The 14,475-nt window shown below is 37.6% G+C and overlaps 1 protein-coding gene across 1 annotated transcript; it reads left to right on the top strand.

The window, feature by feature from the left end:
- Window positions 1-344: 344 nt before the first annotated feature.
- On the top strand, window positions 345-13,072 carry LOC110030997 (pentatricopeptide repeat-containing protein At4g39620, chloroplastic-like). The gene is made up of 3 exons (XM_020734010.1): window positions 345-574; window positions 2,682-2,980; window positions 11,920-13,072. Exons 1-3 carry the CDS (start codon window positions 472-474, stop codon window positions 12,979-12,981), a joined length of 1,464 nt encoding a protein of 487 aa, XP_020589669.1. The 5' UTR covers window positions 345-471; the 3' UTR covers window positions 12,982-13,072.
- Window positions 13,073-14,475: the final 1,403 nt, after the last annotated feature.

The following is a 14,475-nucleotide window of genomic DNA, read 5'->3' as shown; positions in this document are numbered from 1 at the left end:
ACTGCGTTGCGCACATGGCATTATGTGATTCATGTCGTCATCTGCACGTCGATGATGACAAATGTAATATTTTAACCTAATATAACGTATTACTTTTAGGTTGAAATGACAAAAAACAACAATAACAATAACAACAATAAGCCTTCATCCCAATAAGTGGGGTCGGCTGCATAAATATTTTTTCATCCCAATTACTCGTTGATTTGACTAAAAAAAAACACTCAATTTGACTATAATTATATTTGAAATTTGTTAGACAATTTAATGTTAAGGAGTTTTATATCCATACAAATTTCGTGATATGTATGTTAATGTCTCAAAATCACAATAAATACATTTTTTTTTTTTTGAATTAGCAGCTTTATGATCAAATTCTCAAAGCTCGCACAACCCAAAATGGAAGCTGTCCACCGGACCGTTCCGGTTCGAGTTTCTTAAGATCGCGAAAAGTTCAACCGGTACCAGTCCGCCATGCTCCATCTCCACTCCAGCCACAGCTCCCCAACCCTCTCCGGTATTCTTTCCGGCCTCACTCCCCCCTCACCCCGTCGACCATTCGAGCGCAAGGGCCACGGTATGATTTTAAAATCTCACCCTAATCCATGATTTCTACTGTAGCCACGGTTTTCATCTCTGATTTGCCTTCATGTCTGTGTTTTTTAAGGAGGGAGGGAGGGAAAACAGCATTATTAGTTGTGTTGTGTGATATGTGGCTTGATGAAGCTCCCTTGATTGTAGAAATTTTTCTGTTTTGTAGATGTGCTGCGCTGTTGATGTGCGAAAGTTTTCATTAATGATTATCTTAATTTATGAATTGTTGAGTTGACGAATAGCTTGATCGGGAATTAGCTAAGTTGTTCAGTGCTTGCTTGTTCGCTACTTGATCGGATTAATTAGTATGGATTGTATGCTGATTTTGTTGAGCTGAATGGTTAAGTTTTCATGTAGGCTGAGTTGACCTGTGAACTGTTCTAACTTGAATTGGGTGTTCTAGGTATTTGGTTGGAATACTAGCTTGAATTCGGCCAGTCGATTGTCTTGTTATATAACCGTTATGCTGTAATTATTTGTAATTATTTATTTTTCATTACTGTATTTTTCCGCCTATAATTGAAATGAAAAGCGCATCTTTTGCAGTCTACCACACTTTTCTATGATTCCGACAACTTAATGAGGAAGATTAAGCCATTGTTCAAGCCATTTATAAATTGTATTAGAGCTCTGACTAGTTCCTCTCACATTCCTGTTTTCACTCTTCTCACATTATGCCAACTTTCATTTTTGAGCATCTATTGATCTCCAGTAGCGTCAAGTTATCTCCATATGTTTTTTTTTTTTCAATGTTACGACCACTTTGTTCCAATGACATCATAAGTTAGGCCATTCATCAATCCCATTCTTAAGTTTATCATTTTCTTATTCAACCTAGAATTTTCATTCCCATTGTTACCAGCTTTCTACCATGATGCATATTATTGCAGTGCAACACAAGACAAACATCCATTTTCTACCTCAATTATTTCAACTTATTCGCCTCTTGAATTACTTTTGTTAGCTGTGTTGACCTCATAACATTTTGTAATGGCGTTGAATGCGTTCATTTGCATTGATCATCATATCAAATATATGCCATGATATCCACATAAATAAAAAAATATAGTGTTTTAGACTTATTCCTATCCACTAATGATACCTCTCAACTCTCTTCCTCACTACACAACTCAAAATAACAAGTACTCTTAAAGACTTCATCAATAAATTTTGGAAATTAGTCTTTTTATTATCTCTCGTGCTTCCTTTCTACCTCCTTATTAGACTGTGCTTTCGGCACAATAGTCTATCTCATAAACTATTTTTTCACCCACCCCTACACTTCCCCTCTCTTCTCTATATAAATAATTCTCAGCTATTCCCTCTGTCAAAGCGCCATTATCTACTTTGACACCACCACATGTAAAATCTGTCTCCCATCATCTAAAGCTTTGGAGTCTATCTTTTTATTTGCATGACCTATCCTGTCTTTTAACTGATTTAATTAAACAATCTTCTTTTGGCTTGTTGCTACCATATCTGTTACCCTTTTTCCAAGTCTCCCTTCTTATAGGAGAAAATGTATCATGACGATTATTATGTAATTGCTGCAATTATTTTTATTGGATTTTTCTGCCCTCACTTGAAATTGAGAAATCTCTTCTTTATAGTCTTTTAAGTCTCTATATAATCTCAACAACTCAATTAGAAATATAAATGCACGATTCAAACCTTCCTACAGCTGCTACTGCCTGGTCCTGACTCTGCTGCTGTGGTTTGTATGCTGATTTCTTGGTTGTTTGTTCTTATTAGGCTGCATATAGGTATAAATTGAGCCCTAACAATTATGGAAAAACATCCTGAGCTCATGTTCTGCCTTTTTATTCCATCCTTTTTATTATATTGGCTTAGTCTTTGATATGAGCAATACTTCCTCTTTCATCCCCCTTGATTAGCTCTCAAGTTACTTTTTCATAAAAGATTTTATTTTTTGTGTAAATGCTATAAATTTCATACAGAATGGACACTCCTTGATCCACCGTCTAAAAGTTCAGTGACTAATGACATTGATGCGTACAATATGGCACTTTCTATAAAATAACTTTCTTCATTAATGATTTAATTTCTATATATATATTTTTTCTAAATAGCGCGCACCGTGCTATCTGCCAATCTCTATTGCTCAAGGGTACCATTCTGCTATGGTGCATTGTTTGCCACAAATAACTATGTCGGCACCACATCTACTCGGCCAAAACGGAAGTTTGGTAGAGGGGGATCCACAACAGAATCAGAGGAGCTCATGCGGGTGCTATTGCGGAAGGCTGGTGATGAGAAGTTCCCTTTGGTGACCACGCTCAACAAGTATGTGAGGACTGTGAGGACAGAGCATTGCTTTCTACTCTTCGAGGAGCTAGGGAGGCAAGACAAGTGGCTGCAGTGTCTTGAGGTTAGCTTTGCTTTGCCATTTCAAAAAAATGCTTGGTCTCTGCAAATCCTTATTTTGATGTTCTGGCCTGTATATTTTGATATTTTTCAAGTATTTTGCTGTTTGGTTTGATGGAGTTCAGATATAAAATTTTGAAATATAATACATTATATATTTCTTCATTGTTAATTTCATCCATTGAAGTCAACCATTGCCATAAAGTATCTTACTTCTTCTCCCCAAGTAATTAACAATGCAACAAAAAATTCACTTTCTCCCCTTTTTCCCCAAAAAATTGAATAATGGCTCTTTATTTTGTGACGAGCAAGGACCATTAATATTCATCTACTCAAAATTATTTTTAAAAATAATATTTATTGAGCTCGTTGTGTTAATCAGAATGCTGCTAATTTGGTAGCTAGAGATTAAGGTGATAACCGAAATACTATTAATAAAAAGATTCTCCTTTGCTGTTCTATTCACTTTAGAAAATATGATGGACACCACCTAAAAAATCAGCGCTATCAAAGTTTATCTCTTCTGATCTAAGTTGTTTGAGGCTTGCTTGTAGAGTCGTTTTTTCTCTTTATGCATCAAGAATGGTGGATACCACCCTAGATCTCTAGCAATGTGCATTGGCTTTTTTATTCCTTTGCTCTTTTGTTAGCACCTTTTTTGGCCTCTGCCCCCATATATGCAACAACAGATTCATTTGGCTTTCTTGCCTTGATAAGTTTTCTCACCAAATTACATAGATGTTTACAATCCTCTATACCGTGCCAATGATCCCTATAAAACACACAATGCTTTAAAAAATCTATTACGTGAGGGATAGCATCCTTTTCTGTTAACATCTTTTTTGGCGTCCACCGAAGATCAGCAAGGCAAATTCATTTAGCTTTCTCACCTTGATAAATTTTACCACCAAATTATGAAGATGTCGACAATCCTCTTTATTGTGCCCGTGATCCCTGTGAAACACACAGTTCTTCGAAGAATCTCTTGCATGAGAGATAACCTTCTTGGGAGTTGGTTGTTTGAAAAAGTCTTTATTTTGAATGACTTCTACTAGTTTTTAGACATCAAAACACAAATCAAAGTGATGATTGGGTAGGGGTGAGTAGGAGATTTGTTGAGGTGGAGCCCGATTCAGGAAAAAAAAAAAAAAGAGGAAAATAACTGTTACCCTCTCCCGCCCCTCTCTCTCCCACTTCTGCCTCTTCAGTTTGCGAAACAGAAAAATCGCTGCGCCCGTCTTCGTCTCTCGCTCGCGAAACAGAAGCCCTCCCCTGTCTCTTGCGTAAACAAAAGGTTACTCCTCTCATCACGCTTGCTTCCGTTCCTTCTCTTCGCGAAAAAGCCCGCACCTCCTTCAGTTCGCGGAAACATGAAAGGAGACTCCCTGCTTGGATTCTTCTTGAGGCTTACGAAAAGCAGGTAGAAAAAAAAGGTGTTTTCGCAAAGTGATTTCTTAGTTGCTTTTGTGTTCTTGGCAGAAGGAAGAAGAATGTGCTCTTCTTGATTTCTTCTTGTTGGCCTACAACAGAAGAGAAATAAATTTTTTCTCTTGTACGTATTTCTTCTTTTTTGGTGTTTTTGCTCTTGGGTGAATTTCGGTATAAAAAGAGAGAGAGAGAGCAAGTGAGAGATCATGTAATTGTCGACGTGATCAAACAGTGTAAATTTCTCAATTAGTAAAATCCTCTGCAATTTCGTGGATGTAGGCAAATTGCCGAACCACGTAAATCCGTGTGTTATTTTCTGGTGTGAATTTTCTTTTTCTATTTTTCACTTTGTCGTCGATCATTCTATTTTATTTCAATATATCACAACTGGTATCAGAGCCAATGGTTGCGGATGAAGTGAAGGTTTCGGTTTCAGAGATCGAGAAATTTGAAGAAATTTGATGACACAGATTTTAGTTACTGGAGGAAGCATATAGAGGATTCCCTCTATGGGAAGAAACTCCATATTTTGTTATCGGGGAAAAGACCTGAAAGAATGGATGAAGCTGAATGAAATCTGTTGGATCGACAAGTTCTGGGGGTTATTCGATTGACCCTATCGAGGTCCGTTGCACGCAACATCGTCAAGAAGAAGACAACTGCAGATCTTATGACAGTTCTGTTAGGTATGTATGAACAGCCATCGACGAATAATAATGTATATCTGATGAAGAAGTTATTTAATTTGAAAATGGCGGAATGTACGTCTGTTGTACAACACCTAAATGATTTTAATACCATCACAAATCAATTATCTTCTGTGAAATTTGAATTTGATGGTGAGACACATGCACTGATCTTGTTGGCTTTATTGTCAAATAGCTGAGAAACTATGAGAATAATTGTCATTAATTCTGCTGATAAATCTAAATTGAAATATGAAGATATTCGTGATTTGATTTTAACTGAGGAGATGTGCAAGAAAGATTCTGGCGAGATCTCAGGTTTGAGTTCAGCATTCAATGTTGATTCCAGAGGGAGATCACAAAACAAGAACTCAAACAAGGGAAAATCAAAATCAAAGAACAGAAGTAGAAGCAAGTCAAGGCCTGATAAACAACTTGCTAAAATTGTGGGAAAACTGACTACATAAAGAGGAACTGCAGAAATCCTAAGAAAACAGAGAATGACAGTGTAAATGTGGTAACTGAAGAAACACATGATGCACTACTGCTGGTAGTTCATAGTTCTGTTGATGACTGAATACTAGATTCAAGGGCTTCTTTTCATACAACTTTCCATCGGGAATTGATGCAGAATTATGTTGCAGGTGACTTTGGGAAAGTATATATGACAGATGGAGAAGCTCTAAACGTGGTAGAAATGAGAGATATTGTCATTTCACATCCAAACAAGAACAAATATACTCTGCAAAAGGTCAGACACATTCTTGAACTGAAGAAGAATCTCATTTCTGTTGGGCAGCTTGATGAGTGTGGAAATTCAGTAGTATTCTCAAATAACACCTGGAAGGTTACTAAAGGAGCTCTGTTACTGGCTCCGGGTAAGAAAACATGTACGCTATATATGACTACTGGTTTAATTAACAATGTTGATACTATTGTTGCAGACAACACAACAGAGTTGTGACATTGCAGACTTGGCCACATGAGTCAAAGAAATATGAAGGAACTTCAATCCAGAGGCAAGCTACCAGAACTGAAGTCAGTTGATTTCAGCATGTGTGAGAATTGCATTATGGGGAAGCAGAGAAAAATCAATTTCTTGATAGGTGGCAAGACGCTAAAGACAGGAAAACTGGATCTTGTACACACAGATGTGTGGGGACCTTCTCCAGTAGCATCTCTTGGAGGCTCTCGTTACTACGTCACATTTATTGATGATTATAATAAAAATGTATGAGTTTATTTCTTAATGTATAAATCTGATGTATTCAGTGTGTTCAAGACTTGAAAGGTCATGGTTGAGACAAAGACATGCTTAAAACTGAAATGTCTAAGGTCTGATAATGATTGTGAGTGCATTGATAGTTGATTCAAGGAGTATTGTGCAGCTCAGGGCATCAGAATGAAGAAGACCACGCGAGGGACACCACAACAAAATGGTGTTGCCGAGCGCATAAACAAAACCATTAATAAGCGGGCTAGAAGCATTAGATTGCACGTCGGACTACCACTTACTTTATGGGCAGAAGCGGTTAGTACTGCAGTTTTTTTGATCAATAGTGGGTCATCTGTTCCATTAAATTGTGAATTACCCGAAGAAGTCTAGAGTGGGAAAGAGGTAAAATTCTCTTACCTTAAGACTTTTGGCTGTCTTTCTTATATTCTCATTAATCCTGATACTACTCGTAATAAGCTTGAGGCTAAGTCAAGGAAGTGTTATTTCATTGGCTATGGAGATGAGACATTTGGATATCGTTTCTGGGATGATCAGGGTCGGAATATCATAAGGAGCAAGAACGTGATTTTCAATGAAAATGTTATATACAATGACAAGTCCAATACAGCTTCTGAAACAACACTGAAGGAATCTGAGTTGGTAAGATTTGATGATTTACCAGAAGTTACAGTGCAGGGCTTAGATGCTGGTGATGAGGAGAATGAATCCGGGGCATCCACTCCTATTGTTCCACAATCAGTTTCAGAGCAGTCCACCTATACAATTCCTATACAATTGCAGTTCACAGGTCAGAAAGGGCTAGACTTTTTCCACAGCGTTATTCTCCAACTTTAAACTACATTTTGCTGACAGATGGTGGAGAACCTCAAAGTTATGAAAAAATCTTGCAAGATAAAAATTCGAGCAAATGAGTGCTAGTCATGAAGGAGGAGATGAATTCTCTGCTAGAAAATCGGACTTGGGAGTTGATAGAACTTTCATCTGGGAAGAAAACATTACACGTGTACCGGGTAAAGACTGAGAATGATGACAGTAAAGATATAAGGCTAGACTTGCTGTAAAGGGTTTTCAATAGAAACACTTTATTGATTATTTCGAGATTTTCTCTCTTGTGGTGAAGCTTACAACCATCAGAATGGTACTGTCTATGATGACTACTGAAGATCTTTTCCTTGGCAGTTAGATGTGAAAACAGTCTTTCTTTATGGGGATCTTGAAGAAGACATCTACATGCACCAAACTGAAGGGTTCGTGGTACAGAGAAAGGAAGAGTCAATTTGCAGATTGAAGAAGAGTGTGTATGGCCTGAAGCAAGCTCCAAGACAGTGGTACAAGAAATTTGATAATTTCATGCACAGTGCAGGGTACAACAGATGTCAGACAGATCACTGTTGTTATGTCAGATATTTTGATAATTTTTATATCATCCTATTGTTGTATGTGGATGATATGCTTATTGCAGGTGCTAGTATTGAGGAGATCAATAATCTGAAGGAGTAGATGTCAGAGCACTTTGCAACGAAGGATTTGGGAGTGGCAAAACAAATTTTTGGTATGAGAATTGTAAGAGATAGAGTCAGAAGCATGTTGAGATTCTCTCAGGCTGAGTATGTGAAAAATGTACTTAGCAGATTCAACATGGATAAGGCCAAACCAGTTGACACACCTCTGGGACGTCACGTCAGACTCAGCAAGGATCAGTCAAGTCAGAGGAGGAATGAGATCACATGAGTAAGGTTTCTTATGCTTCAACTATTGGTTCACTTATCTATACTATGATTTGCACCAGACCGGATATTGCCTATGTAGTGAGAGTTGTTAGCAGATACATGAGTAATCCAGGAAAGGAATATTGGGAAGCAGTGAAGTGGATCTTGAGGTATCTAAAAGGCTCTACAAAACTTGCTTGTGTTTCTCAGGAAATAGTTCAGATGTACAAGTCTATGTTGATGCTGATCTAGCTGGAGACATTGATACCAGAAGAAGTACTACGGGCTATATTTATATTATTGGTGACACTGCAGTATCATGAGGCTCTAATCTGCAGAAGACAATTTCGTTGTCTATTATAGAAGCTGAGTACATAACATTGTCAGAGACTACAAATGAGATAATATGACTACAGAACTTCTTGGAAGCAAGAAGAATCAGAAGTGTATTCTCTATAGTAATAGTCAAAGTGTCATATTTATTGCTAGGAATCCAACATTTCAGTCTAGGACTAAGCACATTCAGATCAGGTATCACTTCATACGGTCATTGTTGGATGACGGACAGTTGTTGCTTGAGAAAATTTGTGGAAGCCAGAACCCTGCTGATATGTTGACAAAGGGTGTTACTCTTGAGAAATTGAAATTGTGCGCAGCTTCAATTGGTCTTCTGGTGTGAAGACATGGGCTTTGAGTTGCAGAGGTGGAGGATAATACACTTGAAGAAAAAGGCGACGCCGTCAGTGAAGGATATCGGTTTGAGGAAGAAACGATGTTGTATGTGTATCGGTCTCCAAGTGGGAGATTTGTTGAGGTGGAGCCCGGTTCAAAAAAAAAGGAAAAAAAGAAAATAACTGTTACCTGCTCCCGCCTCTCTCTCTCTCCCACTTTCGCCTCTTCAGTTCGCGAAACAAAAAAATCTCCATCTCTCGCTTGCGAAACAGAAGCCCTCCTCCGTTTCTTGCGAAAACAGAAGGTTATTCCTCCCGTCACGCTTGCTTCCGTTTCTTCTCTTCGCGAAACAACCCGCACCTCCTTCAGTTCGCGGAAACAGGAAATGAGACTCCCTGCTTGGATTCTTCTCGAGGCTTATGGAAAGCAGCAGACAAAAAAATGTGTTTTCGCAAGGTGCTCTTTTTTAGTTGTTTTTGCGTTATTGACAGAAGGAAGAAGGTAGTGGAAGAAGAAGGTGCTCTTCTTGATTTCTTCTTGTTGGCTTGCAAAAGAAGAGAAATGGATTTTTTCTTTTGTACATATTTCTTCTTTTTTGGTGTTCTTGCTCTTGGGTGAATCTCGATATAAAGAGAGAGAGCAAGTGAGAGATCCTATAATTGTCGACGTGATCAAACGGTGTAAATTCCTCAATTAGTAAAATCCTCTGCAACTCCGTGGATGTAAACAATTTGCCGAACCACGTAAATCTGTGTGTTCTTTTTTGGTGTGAATTTTCTTGTGCTATTTTTCACTTCGTCTTTGATCGTTTTATTTTATTTCAAGGGACCACAACAAGATTGTGACCCCTTCAGTCCTCCGCCATCATCTTGACTTTTTTTTTCTAACTTGCCTCACTTGATGACATTGATAATGTCGTTGTGTGTGAAAGCGTGAGCTATACCTTTTTCTCGAAAATCTTGGATGACTTTTGGGGGTCCATAAAATATCGCTGGAAATTTTCTACCCAAGTAAAGTTTTTTGGGAAATTTGAAGTCGAACATAACCGACTCACAATTTTATTCTTCAACATTAATATGACTGTTGGGGAACTTGGACAATGCAACTTTGGTCTTAGATTATTAAAAGCTCTAAGCATGGCTGAATGATTCTTCTATTAAACTTGATAAGTGCAAGTTGAGCCATTGCTGACTCCAAATTCTTTAGATCTAACATTTCCCTTTGAGATCTCATTATGAAGCTTTTGAGTGACTAACATGGCTCGGTTCCGGTCTTATCTTCCTCAAGACTTGTGAATGTTTCTGCGGCCATTTTGTACTGGAAAATCAAGTGATAAACAATTTCTTAACTCGACAAAGTAATCATTTGAAGTGGTAGGCGGGAAAGCTCCTGAGAGTCAACTCCTTGAAAGTTATAAAAAATAACCTCATTTTAAATCATTGTTAATATCAAGCAAAGGAATAACAAATTCAAAGTTGGCATCGTATTCCATTAATCAATTTTAATCTTACATGGATCAGTTTGAGGAATCTTGAAATTTTTACGAGCGTTCACCTCTGCAATTTCCTTTGTAAAAGCATAGTAGTTAGAGGTCTTCCTCTTCTCAGCTCATCTCTTTGCTCGAAGGGGTGCGAAATAAATCTTCATTTTCATATTGGTAATAGGCCTCATCATTGGTTGACAAGGAGAGCAATGCTCTTGGGCTCAAATGTCTTAGGAAGATGACAAAATCTGATGACCTATCTTGTTATTGCACAGTGTGATTGGTACTTGGATTATGCTCCTTAATTTCTTGAATCATTCCTCCAATACTCTATTTCATCTCTAAAGTTGTCAATCAGTGTCAAAAATTGATTCTCTGTTGTTGATCGAAGTTTTTTTTTTTTTTGGCTCCTCTATACTCCCGGTGTTCGAAGTTTTTTTTTTTTTTGCTCCTCTATACTCCCGGTGTCAAAAAATTGATTCTTTGTTGTTCATCAGACCCTTACCATCATTCACAACAAAATCCTAACAGAAATTTTGGAGCGGGAAGCTTTGTGATTTCATTATAATTGGTTCAAGTACTATTTATTGCATAACCCGGGCTCTCTTTGTGGACTGAGATTTATAGGTTTAGACTTTACAGATGAATATGAGCACCATAGGAAAAGTTAGATATTGTGCATAAATAAAAAGAGTACATGAAATGGTCCGTTGATCCCTTGCTATAAAATATACGAGACAGAGTTGAGTCCTTTGATTTATAGTTGCTTAGTGGAAGTTGCGATGTAGCAAGTAGTTCTCGAACTCGGATAAAAATGACTAGTCTTGAAGGAGTAGGCTTGAGCTCTTACAAATACCATAGACCCCTGTGAATTCACAATATATTCTTCAAGGTTCATTATAACTTTAAACAGTTATAATTAATTCATCTTGATCCGGACTCAAACAAATTCAAGTTGATCTGGACGAATTCATGTTGATTTGCATGAGTTCCAATAGTCCTAAGTTCATATTATCGAACCTTTGGAATATTTAGATCTACAAAGTTTTAGTACTTATGCATGCCAAAAATCAGCTCTTTGTAGGCCCAACCTCTTGGGTTTGATAAGCTCATCTGCTCAGAAGATATAATCGTTACTGGAATAATCTGTTGAGATGACTTGCTGACCTCTCGCACACATGTATCAGCTGTACCTTACGAGCTGCAGAGTTAACCCGTCGAACTACATTGTCGAGTTACTCCCTAGTTTTTCTCACCAGTGATTCTCAGATATGACAGAACGTGAAAGACAAGACTGACATTTGAGATGAATGAATGTCACATCCTCATTTATGAGTTGGCTGACATTCATGTCGTTGTCTTTTCATTAAGTCACCGTGGTCAGACTTTAGGCAGACAGAGTGGCTCATATTTTATGCTTTTTCTGGAAAAACATGTATAAAGAGGGATAGATGGGGATCCAGAAGAGGCCCTTTTTTAGGCCTTTTTTCCTTGCTTCTTTCTCCTTTGTTAGATCATCTTCTCCGCTTCGCTGGAGGAGGTCCATCAGGAGAGTTCTTAACTTAGGCCTGAAACACACCTTCCATTTTATAGGTCTCTCCCAAGCTATGGACCTGACTTCCTAAAAGGATTCAACAATTTCTATGCTTGTGATTCCTAATTTTCAACATCATACATGATAAGACCTTATTTTGCAGCTTTATACTCTCTAAACAAACTGTTCTTCAGGTTTTCAGATGGATGCAAAAACAAAGATGGTACATTGCAGACAATGGCATCTACTCCAAACTCATATCAATCATGGGGAAGAAGGGCCAGACAAGAATGGCAATGTGGCTCTTCACTGAAATGCGAAACAGCGGCTGCAAACCTGACACCTCAGTCTACAACTCACTCATCGCCGCTCATCTCCATTCGCGTGACAAATCGAAAGCTCTGAGCAAAGCCTACGCCTATTTTGAGAAGATGAAAGGCTTGTCCGATAGGTGCCAACCAAACATAGTAACATACAATATCCTTCTAAGAGCTTTCGCTCGCTCCGGAGATCTGAAGCAGGTTGATGCCATCTTCAATGACCTCGATTCAACTATCATATCTCCCGACATTTACACCTACAACGGCATCATGGATGCATTCGGCAAGAATGGAATGCTGCGAGAAATGGAAATGGTTCTTCGTCGAATGAAGAGCAATCAGTGCAAGCCAGACACCATAACATACAACATCCTCATCGATTCATATGGGAGGAAACAAGTGTTCGACAAGATGGAACAAGTGTTTAAGAGTCTTTTGCGATCGAAGGCAAAGCCGACTCTTCCGACCTTCAATTCGATGATATCGAATTACGGGAAGGCGAGGTTGAAGGAGAAGGCTGAGTCAGTTTTCAGAAAGATGGGTGAGTTGGGCTTCAAGCCGAGCTATGTGACATACGAATGTTTGATGATGGCGTATGGTTATTGCGACTGTGTTTCGAGTGCTCGAGAAATATTTGATGAGGTTATGGGGAAGGAGAAGGAGATGGAGGTCTCTACTCTGAATGCTATGCTTGATGTTTATTGTATGAATGGTTTGCCTTTTGAAGCAGATAAGCTATTAGAGGTTGCTGATAAGAGAGGCTTTGTTCTGAAGTCTTCAACATATAGGCTGCTTTATAAGGCATACAGTAAGGCTAATATAAGGGAATTGGTTGATAAGTTGATGAAGAGAATGGAGCAGGAGGGTATAGTTGCAAATAAGAAGTTTTTCTGGGGGGCTGTGGAGGCTTTTGGTGCAGTTCAGGTGAGTTCTTAGGGTTGTCTTGTGAATACCACCCAATTCTTGTATGTTTATATATCTGACACCTGAATTTTACTTTTTACATTTATAGCACCCAAATCTTTCGTATCACATAAAAAGTACTAGTATTTTGACTTTTAAAATGTGAAATATATCTTTTTAATGCTTGGGTAAGGTCGAACAAATTTTTAAGCTCGAAATGTAAACGAGCCGAACACGAACCGAAATGGCAAAAAAAAAAATTATATAACTTTTTATATAATAATATATTACATATATTATTTATATAATAATATATTATACATATTTAAGTCTAAGTTTAAATCATAACACCTCATGTGACAATGTGGTTAATGTCTTTTTTTGTATAAATTTGATCCAGGTTCGAATCTCACACTTTACATCTATTTTTCAAAATTTTAGTTTGACGAACCAATTTCGAGTCGAACACGAACACGAATATTTAAATCGAGTCAAACTGAACACATTGTCAGAAGCAATTTTGAATACGAGCTAATCTCGAATGAGTCGAATACGAGCCAAGCCTGAGCTACTCGCTCAGGCTCGGCTAAATACGTAGGAATTAGGTGGCATGTATGTAAATCTTCATTTTTTTTGTATTAGGCTCTTTGGATTGTAGGTAATATTGTGCTTTATACGGGCAAATGATCTTTCATTTTTGTAAATACATAAGAATTGAGCGGTATATATGTAAATGCCCCTACAATTATTTTTCCTAATAGGTTTAAGCAAAAAGTTCAAGGGCCTTGTGGCTTGAATTGTGCTCAAAATAAGATTCTTGTCTTGTAATTTATTCATCATATGAGTATAAGAATGTAATTTAGCTTGGCAGAAAGGATTTAGGTAAAGTTGCAATAACAAATGTATTTTCATGATGTTTTGTTGGAGAAGTTTGGTAATTGCTTTGCAATAATTTAATATTTCAGCTTGCATTGTGATTTCTTAATAACGTTTGATTAGATTATTTGAGTTTGGTACATAATATATTGCAAGAAATTGACCATAACATGTGTCTGTTCACCCCATATATGTGCTAATTCGACTCATATGGGCTCAAACCCGAGACAGGGAGGACTTACGCTGAAGCTGCGAACCAACAAGCCACCAAAATATATTTATGAGAAAACAACATTATGCACCATAATGCTTTGAAGGTCTCACTACCATCTTATAATATTTCTCTTTTAAGTTTTAAGTTGTACTTTTAGATCGCACAATAGACCCGATGCATTTTCCACTTCAACCATTCAACTTGAATACTGCCAACAACATTGCCGCATATATCACCATCACTTCGAAAAATATACCCGAGATATCTAATCTGTTTAGTCCTATTGATAACTTGATCGTTACTACTAATAAAACTACATTCGATGTATTCAGTTTTAGATCTATTGAAATGAAAAAAAACATACACCATATTACATCATCCTGCAAGTGTCCAGCAAGAACATCCATAACTAAAGCAAAAAAGATAAGGGCTTAAAA

Source organism: Phalaenopsis equestris, unplaced genomic scaffold, assembly GCF_001263595.1.
Source record: "Phalaenopsis equestris unplaced genomic scaffold, ASM126359v1 Scaffold000761, whole genome shotgun sequence".
Taxonomy (NCBI): domain Eukaryota; kingdom Viridiplantae; phylum Streptophyta; class Magnoliopsida; order Asparagales; family Orchidaceae; genus Phalaenopsis; species Phalaenopsis equestris.
Note: the sequence above shows the minus strand (reverse complement) of the source record. Positions and strands in the feature narration are given on the sequence as shown.